We start from the raw sequence: 10,439 nt of genomic DNA on the forward strand, positions 1-10,439 counted from the left end.
CAAATAGCTTCAAGAATAATTTTAGGTACTTTTTAACCATTTTTAATTTCGCGTGCACTATTTTGACTGTAGAACTGGTAACACTGTCCCGATTTTTATAAAATTTAGACAGGGTAAAATGATCGTGTTAAACTGTTTTCAGTTTAAATTTCAGCCATTTTTGTCGAGTACTTTCAAAGTAAGAGCTGTTTGAATTTCACTATACCAAACACATCTGCTTATTGTGACATAGTGCGACATATATGGCTATAACTTTTTAACGGTATGATCAAATTGAATGTAATTTTGACAAATCACTTCTACATACCGTCGTGCGGGGCCACTTTTGAAATGCGGGGCTACTTTGGACACTTTTGAATAAGGATTTTTTGAATTCAAAATATGGTTCAAATCTGTTTGATGTCTTAGGAACTATTATAAAGCAATAGTTTTCCCTTCATTTGGTTGAAATTATTTTTCAAACAGACCGTTTATTGCTTGTCAGGACGCGAAAAAACATCGAAAAAACCAATATAATATACATAACGTATCAGAACATTTGGTCTGTAGGCATTGTTTCTACAGTTCATAAATTTCAAAGGGTTGATCAATTCATTCAAAATGTATCAATGTAGCATATACAATCGAATATTTGTATCGTTATACGTTATAAATGACCGTTTCGCCCAAATAAAGGATTGATGGTCCCTTTTTTCAGGCTTTCTATATAGCAATATCACGTTGCTCATAATACCAAAGGTAGCACAGAACCATCTTAAAACGCATATTTTTATTGAAATTATGTATGATACAGTATACTACAGTATTGGTACAATGTAGTTTTTCAAATAACCCTGGAATTTGAAATGCAGTTTTGTTATAGATAAAAATGTCCAAAGTAGCCCCCATCCGGTTCTATATGAGATGTGTCCGATTGGTGTATGAACAACTTTTTTGTTTATTGATGGATTTAGCTCAAATTTTGCATACATCCTACATACATACTCACAATTATTGTGTATAAAAATTGCGGAAATTCATTTACTAGTCTGGAAGTTATAATGTCATAAAGTTGAAAAACCATGAAAAAGTGTATAAAGAAGCCCCGCACGACGGTACATACTTTTCGAACATAATTTTTTTTATTGAAATCGGTCACCCTATAGAGTGAGTACAGTCGAACCTCCATGAGTCGATGTCCCTTGACTCGATATCGACTCATGGAGGTAAATTTTTCCATACTGAAAAAATATTTCTGGGTTACTATGATGGTCCCTCCGAAATGTCTCCCAAAGGTTTTTTGTTCCACTACTCGATATTTCCATGAGTCGATGGTCCCTTCAATATCGACTCATGGAGGTTTTACTGTATAACAGTTATAAATTTAAATAATATGTGTATTAGACCTGTTCCCTTTTTTTGACGTACCCGTGTCACATCAAATTATCAACCCGCATGCAAAAACAAGTCTTCAGTCCAAAATTTAGCCAAATTGATAAAGGTTTAGAGGTGTATCAAATCGATTTTGTGTTTTTTCGAGCATTTTCACGAAAATGTACTCCAATATCCAGAAAATTGCACCGAAAAGGTACAGAAAACACCGTTAAAATATAGTTGAAACAATACTCTACAACTTTGCCGAAGACACTACGGTGTTTTAATAGCTTATTTCAAAGTTATTCAACAATTTTCGTTGAAAAATCGCGAAAAAATACAATATTTTTACGGTTTTTCATGTAAAAGTCATGTAAATTTACATTGTTTTAAGTGACTAATTTAATTAGCTATTGCTCCTATGTGTTACGAACATTTCGTCCATACATCATTTTAGTGTAGGGATTCGTTTTCATTGACTAATTATCAAAAGTATGTCACGTTGATTCTAAAAATCGTATAGAGTTGCCAGCACAAAATTAAACAAAGTTACCCATAATTAAAACGTCATTACATTTCTTTGTCGCATCTGCATCAGTTTCAATTTGGTGTAGATGGTTGAGCATGAGACTGCCGATTCGAAGATTCAAGGTTCGAGCCCTGGAATATGATTTTTTGCGTCTCGATCCAGCTATAAGTTAATGAGACTACACTCTGCATCTCATTGCAATTTGGCATCATAGCCTTGTTTCGAAACCGTAGAGAGCATAGTAAGAATGAAGTATCCCTTTATCGTGTAGTTGAGTAGCTTGTGGCTTGATAGATGTAAGTAAACTCCACCGTTATATGATAAATTTTGCATTCAGAAGCAGTTCCATCATCGTATTGAATTGTTTTAGCTAAATTCATCGGTATCAAACAGATGTCCAATATTTCGTCCAGCTGATCTCATCGACACGATTTCTTGTCAACAAGTAAACTAAATATCTAGCTAGTCCTGGAATGGGCTTAATTGGCAGGTCCCGATCATCATCATTTGGGAGATTGCGTGTAAGTCATGGGCCATGGCTCATGGCAGAATCATCTTCCTAACTGCTACAAAGAAAGAAAAAAAAGTTTATTATGTATTTGAGCTTGAACCTGGGACCATCTGATCCGCAGACTCGAGCCTTATCATCTGCGCCATTTCTGATACTTGAATCAAAAGACATTAGAATACGATGACATGACGTCTTAATCATGGGTAACTTTGTTTTAATTCGTGCTGGCAACTCTACGCGATTTTTAGTATCAACGTGACATACTTTTGATAATTAGTCATTGAAAACGAATTCCTACACAAAAACGATGTATGAACCAAATTTTTCGTTACACAAAGGAGAAATAGATAATTAATTTAGTCACGTAAAATAATGTAAAATTACATGACTTTTATATGTAAAATCGTAAAAATATCGTGTTTTTTTGTGATTTTTCAACTAAAATTATTGAATAGCTTCGAAATAAACAATTTAAACACCGTAGTATCTTCGGCAAAGTTGTAGAGTATTGTACTAACTATATCCTAACGGTATTTTCGACACCCATTTGGAGCAACTTTCTGGATGTATGAGTAAATTTCTGTGAAAACGGTTAAAAAAACACAAAATCGATTGGATACACCTTTAAATCTTTATCAATTTGGCTCAATTTTGGACTGAAGACTTGTTTTTGCATGTGGGTTGATAATTTGATATGTCACGGAGAATCAGAGAAAAAAAGTTTCAAAGTGAACAGGTCTAATGTATGTAGCTAGGTAAGCCACAGTGGCTCCCAATTACTCCCGGGAACAAGCTCAGTAGCATGAGACCCCTCGAGCTGGGTCTCAGGGCCGGCATGCTACTCGGTAATCGGAGGGGCTTCGCGGACAAAGTATGAAAACTAAGAAAGTTCACATTTCTAAAACAATTTATTAAAAATCCTAGTGTGTCGTATGGGTGTTGTTCTGGGTTATAAAGTGTATTAATTTGTTAAGTGTGGCCTAATCTAGATCTTACCGGTACATACCGCTGCCATGGGTTTTTGTGGGTGCGATGGCCGACACAGTGACTTGGATCCTACTGTGCGGCCGGAACTCTCGCCGGAGTGGCGAATGATGGCGGTGTTTCGGCCCGGTACTTGGCCGACGGGACCAGCAGGCATAGCTGGGTGGTGTTCGGGTGGCAGGCGTCTTCCTTCATTGTCTGGATCGGCACGGCCCAGGACGAGACCGGAACGACCGTGCTGAGACGGGTCCCTCCTTGGCGATTAAGGCCAACGGCCTGAGGGAATCGTCCTGAATGGGACGATGGCGGTTCCTTAGCGATTAGGCTCGGAAGCCATATTGACTTCCGAGCCGCCGTGTGTGATCGTTCTATTCAACGGATATTAGGGTCCTAAATCGGATTATCGGATTATATTGGTCCGTCAGGTTTGTCAAAAGGATTATGTTCGACCTAATTACCTGAACGGAGGCAACTCCCTTGCCCAACCCCTACTAGGAGGGGGGGGGGCGGTAATAATAGTTGCACTGCACTTTTCAGCAATCTTCACACACGGACGCCTGTTTTCTTTCTGGCCTATCTTCAGTTTATGAAGATGGCCGCGCCCATGAGCAGTGAGCACTCATCTCAAAACCTATTTCTTTTCCACGTAAGCCATCTTAGTACCCATTCGTGTGAGCTTCCCTTTTACCCTTCAGCAACATTGAAAAACATATTCACATTTTTACGGATTTTCTCGCTAGGGTGATGCCTTCTGTATCTTATATATTAAAAACGTGAATTTTCTACACAAACAAATACTCATACAAACGAAAATCTAAAGACTTGGAACCAACCGGTTACAAATATCAACCGCAAAGTTGAATTAGAATCAATTATTGTAAAAGCACTCCATACAAATATACACATGACACATGACATCGGAATCCCGGGATGACAGAAGGATAAGGTGGGCCTTGCAAATGTGAATAGAATCTAGGAGCAGGAGGGTGGAAGCGAGGAGGTTTTGGGAAGACGATGAGGAGCTTGGGAAGGTCTAAACGGGGTTTGGAGCACGAGATCTGGTCTTTTCGACTAGAACCTCCGGAGTGATAAGACCAAAGTTTTCAAAGTACATACTGTTGGAGGAGGAGATATGGTAGTGTCCAACCCCTCGCAAGCAGGTGCGTCAAAACAGCGAAGTGTGCCACCCCTGAGATGTCTATTTACGTTTACGTGATCGATGATCGGCATTGTTGTTACAGGTTCGGATAAGTAAGGAAGTGTTTAATCGTTGTGCGTTTATTAATAAAGAGATATTTAGTTGTTGCAATATTGAGAATCTGTGTCTTCTTCCTGTAACGCGAAAGTCCCGTCGAGAGTCTGGCGTAGTGACTGCCGAGTGTTCCACTGTTGTGTACGGATTTAACACATAGGGTAGGTAATCAAAAGTTGAACCAAATTGCGGTTTTTAAAAGTAGCGCAAATTTTGAGTGATTTTCTCCCCCAAATGGAAATAATTTACTACAGCAAAATCTTATGTACATGAAAGCCACGGGTATAAGCTTTCTGTTAAGTAATAAAAAGTTTGTATTTGCACCGAATTTCATTGAAATATTCGACTATTTGGCAACAATGATTTTAATCTTAATTTGAACCATCGTAATCATAATTTGAACCAATTTTAATCTTAATTTGAACTACTGGCGGCAGCAGCTCGAACATCTCCCACAACAGCCAATTTCGTGCTGAACAATATAAAAACACATGGATCTGCTAATTCCCATAACTATTTTTCATTGGGCAGTGGAATTTCAACTAAGAATGTTCTAAAATCTTCAGGAACTTGGAAACAAAATTTGGAATTTTTCATCCCCCAAGAGTAAACAAAACAACCACTAGCGCAGTCTACCGGCCAACACTGGAAGCTCGCCCCCGTTTACTAGTTCAAATTTAGATTACAAATGGTTCAACTTAAGATAACATTCTCCAAGTAAGAATTACTTAAATTTGATAATTTTATGACAAATAATGCGAAATATTATTCGGTTGGTCGATTCTACGATAAATAAGCTTTCATTTGCCGTGTTCACATATTGCGTGTGATACAATGCATGAGCTGTACGAGTGCACCGAAAATGTGCTTTCTCTTGGGGGAAATGGGTGAAATCACAGTGATTTTTCAATTGCCTGTTTTCCATTACAAAAACGATTTTTTCAATGCTTTTAAAGCACATCTTTTTCGGGACAATATTTGCCTAAAAAGTATGTCGTTTTAATGAATTTCGAAATGGTTCAAATTAAGATTACAATTTGACTAGTTCAAAGTTTGATTTCTTACCCTACACAGTTGAGTGAACAATTTCTCTTCGCTACAATCAAGTGAAGTTTGAGATAAGAGTGAAGTTTGTCAACCGAACAAGTCAGGTATGAAGTTAAAATTCATCTCGTGGGAGTGTACTCGAAATCCTTAGACCCCCTATTCCTCGTGCTCTAATAGAACCCATTGATTGGTTTCCGGCTGAGAAACCCCGATCAAACAAGTGCAGCCTAAAACCCACGGCGATATCGGCACGTCTGCCCGTGGTAAGATAGGCACGCTATCCGGCCGCCATCTCGGACCTGTACTCCCCCGATTCCACCAACCCTCGTCAAGAAGCCTATAATCTTACAGCAGCTCGAGATCCCGTCATCGCTGGCCAGCATACACTCTACACCAAACACACCACACACAGAGAAGGTAACAATAAAATTGTATAAAAAGTGCAGTGCGGTGTTTAGTTTCTTTGTGCCCTGATCAGTCCCATAGCGAAAGCGAAGAGCCGGCCCTGGGAAAAGAGGTGGTTGTTACCCGCCCCATAAGACTTCCGTGGCCGAGATCAGAAGCCTGGGGAACCCCTGGTGATAAGGCCCATAAGGCCGCGTCACCATTAATCTAGATTGTTTTATAACAAAAGGGGGGAGGTCCATGCATTTCTTAGCACAACTATTCCCCTTGACTATAAAAAAATACTTGGGCCCTTGGGCGGTGCTTCTGGTTGATGAACCGTTTCGTTGAGCACAGTTTACTGCTAGCTTGGACAGCAGAAAACCCAAGAGAAAACCTTACGCCGAAAAATAACGACATTCACAGGCCATTCTTTCTGACAGATGTTCTTCTAGGCGCTCTGCCGTATCATGCTTTTTAATTTCACTAAGCACTTTTAGGAAGCAAACTTTCTTCGCTACCTGCGCTCTGTAGTCAGAGCGGCGGTTTAGCACTAACCACACCTTGATGTCGATCACGACCGAGACCTGCTATCCCACTTTACTGGATTAAGTCGCGAAATAGTTATTTATGTCACGAGTTGCAAAAAGTTGATTTTTTCAGCACGAGTCGTACATTTATCTAACGAGGCTTGCCGAGTTGGATAAATACGAAGAGTGCAGAAAAAATCGAGATTTGCAACGAGTTCCATACAAAATTTTATGCAATGATTTTTCATAATGCAACTCATTTGAGTTGCATAATGTTCATAATGCAACTCAAATGAGTTGCATTATGAACATTATGCAACTATTTTTCATTATGCAACTCATTTCAGTTGTATAATGAACCAGTTCGGAAAAATTGACCATTATAATACCGAAATGAGCTAGATAAAATAGAAATTATGATACTGAATTGCATAAAAGCATTTTCAACATTCTGTATGTAAGTGAAGTGTGAACCAGGCCTGCTAAATATCAGTCTCAGTGCCTGTTTTTCATCCGAAAATGAATGACTGCGGCGGTCGTTTTCAGTTCCTTGATGTGAGAACTGACAGAGTCCGAGAGCCCATTCGTGAGCGGCCCAACCAAATTTCATTCCCAATCATCAATACACTACTCATGCTGACAGGCCATTCGTCTCAAGCTCAAGTGGCTTGTGAGAGTGAGAACACTATACGCTACCACGGGTGAAAACACTCAACTACAGGTTGAAAGAATTTGGCCCTGTCAGCTCTCGCTTTCAACACGCTGCGTGCGAGTGTGAGTACCTGTTTCATTTCGTCCCCGTATTGCTGATTGGAAAACAAAAATGACAGGCAAACCAAAACGGAGAAAATGAAAAAAAAGCAAAATTTCGCAATGATAAAGGCCTGTCGAAAAATTGCAGCCCTGGTGTGAACAAAGGGAGCTGCTGTGCAGTACATAAGAAACATGGGAGTTGTTCGTAATCATACCACAGCGTGTCACAGGACAAGACGCTGGCTTGCAATCACTCCGGATAGAGGTACCCACTTAAATACACTTATCCTAAGCGGTTATTTAACCCTTTGGAGCCGGAGGGGTCATATATGACTCCGGCGATGAAACCAAACATAACAAAGGTGTTCGACACCAGCGAGGTTGCGTCGACAGTGGCGAAAAAAATCGGCTCCAAAAGGTTAAATGGATGTTGCAGTGTACATGTGGACAGTTCTGGAGCAGATTCGTACATTTCTGGGTATATCATAATCACATGCATTGGAATGATTTTCGGTTTTTGCAATCGGAAGAACAGCAAAAACGTTACTGTTTTTAATATGATCCGACGTTTCGGGCCTTTATTTGGAGCATTTTCTGAGAACGATAACCACAAGATAAAAACATGAGTTAAGGGAAATAAATTGGTACCTAAAACAATTTCATTTATCATACATATATTCTACAGTATTTGTACAAAAATTCTATAGTAGACAACCACAGCTATTTGCAAACCATTCTTCATCTGCAAACAGCTACGACCTTAGTCCTCAGCAGAACTCTATTTCTCATCGTCTTCCATAGCTCGATCTACGTGACCATTAGTCCCTCGCACCTTCTCCCCGGACAGAATCCGTTGGATTTCCACCAGCGAGATTCCCTTCGTTTCCGGCACTATGAAGAACACAAAGATGGTACCAACCAAGGATATCCCCGAGAACAGCCAGAACGCTCCGGATATTCCAAGGGCATCTCGCAGGTTGGTGAAGACCTTCGTTACCAGGAAAGCGAACAACCAACTGAATGCTCCACCCAGCGGGCTAACGTAAGCTTTGACGTTGTTGGCGAAAAGTTCCCCGATCATCAGCCACGGAATCGGACCGTAGCCGATGGAGAACATGGCGATGAAGAGACACAGCGCCAGGACCGGAAGCCAGCCCAGGTTTTCCACCTGTGTTTCATCAGTTTCCTTGAGCTGGAAGTACACGGCGAGAAGGATCGTGGACACAGCCATGAAGAAATCCGAGATCATCAGCAAGATCCGACGGCCAACTCTGTCGACAATGATGGTGGCCAGGAAGGTGGCAACGACCTGGATGACTCCAACGATGATCGTAGCCGCTGTGGGATCCAGTCCAGAGTTCGCAGCATCAAAGATGGTTGTAGTGTAGAAAATGACGGCGTTCACTCCGGACATCTGGTGGAAGAACACCAACCCGAGGGAGATGATCAACGCACGAATTGTTGCTCGCTGCTGGAAACATTGCAGGAAAGTGATCTTCTCCGCTCGCAGCTTAGCGTCCTCTGCTTGTAGCGTCTCCAACTCAGCACGTTGATCGTAGTGGCTTCCTCGAAGCCACTTGAGCGACTTGGATGCATCCTCGATCCGATTTTTCTGAATCTGAAAAGTAAACTCTACGTAGTATTTCTAGTGCTCGACACATTACCAACGGAACTTACAAAATATTGCGGACTCTCGGGCATGAAGAAAAAGATTGCTCCGAAAGCAATCGGGATAACGGCGCAAATGATGCTAAGCACCTGTACGTTCACAGCGGCACCTACTGCATATCCGAACAGAATTCCTAGCGTAATGAACAGCTGGAAGAACATTCCCAACGCTCCCCGAATCGACGGGTCGGATATCTCAGCTGTATACGCCGGACCCGAAATAGCGAACGCTCCACCTCCTACACCGAGGAAGAACCGCCCCACCATCAACATCGCCACGTTAGACGCAAAGATGATCAGCAGCCATCCGAGCATCAGTGGCAGTACCAGCAGCAACATGGCCCACTTTCGGCCAACCATCTTCATCAAAATCCCAATCGGGAAGCACATCAGCGCCGCGCCCAGGTTGGCCATCGACCCAATCCAGGAGAACTCCTCCGCATTGATGGGGAACCCGTATTCCTCGTTCTGCACCAGCGGGATCTCCGCCGGCGATGTCCATCCGAGGAAGGTTCCCGCTGCTAGGGCACCACCGGACGCAGCCAGTGCGGCGATGTACTGGGGCAGCTTCCGGCTGGGATTGCCGACCACGCTTTCCGTTGAAGAGCGTGTCATTATTACAGGACACTAATATCAGAACTTATTTATACTATTCAAAGACAAGCCGATCATCACCGTGGAGGATGGTCGACTACTGAAGCTCTCATCAGATCTGGGATGTCTGGCATAAACGGGAGGTGCACATTTTTGGTACTTGCTATTTTCACGATAAGATAATACCGAATTGTTGTACAACTGATTAATAATCAATCTTTAACGATGAGTGACGCCCGCGCCCGGCCAGACTCCCCCTGTGCTTGTGCTGTGATAATACGATGCTGACAGTCAGTGTTATCACAGGCAGCCTATTTATTGCACCCATAAATAAATAGAAACGCTCCATAGACAATCAAAAAGCGCTCCATAAAGAATGAACATATGTTCCATGAAAATGTGCAATGTTACCCATAAATAATTGAAAATGTTCCATACTTTATAAAAAATGTACCGGTAAAACATAAAATTTTCTCATTAAAAGTGAAATTTTGTACCAAAAAATAATACTGAAATGCTTCATAATAAAATACAAATGTAGCAATTCATGTTTTCTATGGTGCAGTTTGATAATACTTATGGAGCATTTGTCTATTTTCTATGGTGCAATTTCAATTTTTTATGGTGCAATTTCATTTTTATATGGAGCAATATTCAATTTTCTATGGGTACAATTTTAATTTTTTATGGAGCATTTGCATTTTTCTATGGAGCATTTGTATTTTATTATGGAGCATTTCAGTATTATTTTTTGGTACAAAATTTCACTTTTAATGAGAAAATTTTATGTTTTACCGGTACATTTTTTATAAAGTATGGAACATTTTCAATTAT

At 40.9% G+C, this 10,439-nt stretch overlaps 1 protein-coding gene across 1 annotated transcript; it reads right to left on the bottom strand.

The window, feature by feature from the left end:
* Positions 1–7,940: 7,940 nt before the first annotated feature.
* Positions 7,941–9,705, bottom strand: LOC115268762 (facilitated trehalose transporter Tret1-like). The gene is made up of 2 exons (XM_029876922.2): positions 9,021–9,705; positions 7,941–8,961 (listed from the first exon to the last, which is right to left on the bottom strand). Exons 1-2 carry the CDS (start codon positions 9,624–9,626, stop codon positions 8,122–8,124), a joined length of 1,446 nt encoding a protein of 481 aa, XP_029732782.1. The 5' UTR covers positions 9,627–9,705; the 3' UTR covers positions 7,941–8,121.
* Between the last annotated feature and the right edge of the window lie 734 nt (positions 9,706–10,439).

This window comes from Aedes albopictus, chromosome 1 (genome assembly GCF_035046485.1).
Source record: "Aedes albopictus strain Foshan chromosome 1, AalbF5, whole genome shotgun sequence".
Lineage (NCBI taxonomy): Eukaryota > Metazoa > Arthropoda > Insecta > Diptera > Culicidae > Aedes > Aedes albopictus.

What these genes read in the sequence shown, in the direction of transcription:
- LOC115268762 (XM_029876922.2), bottom strand. Translation starts at nt 9,626, where the DNA reads ATGACACGCTCTTCAACGGAAAGCGTGGTCGGCAATCCCAGCCGGAAG. An exon ending in CCGAGAGTCCGCAATATTTT is followed by an intron (nt 8,962 to 9,020) that starts GTAAGTTCCGTT and finishes TTTACTTTTCAG; the next exon opens with ATTCAGAAAAATCGGATCGA.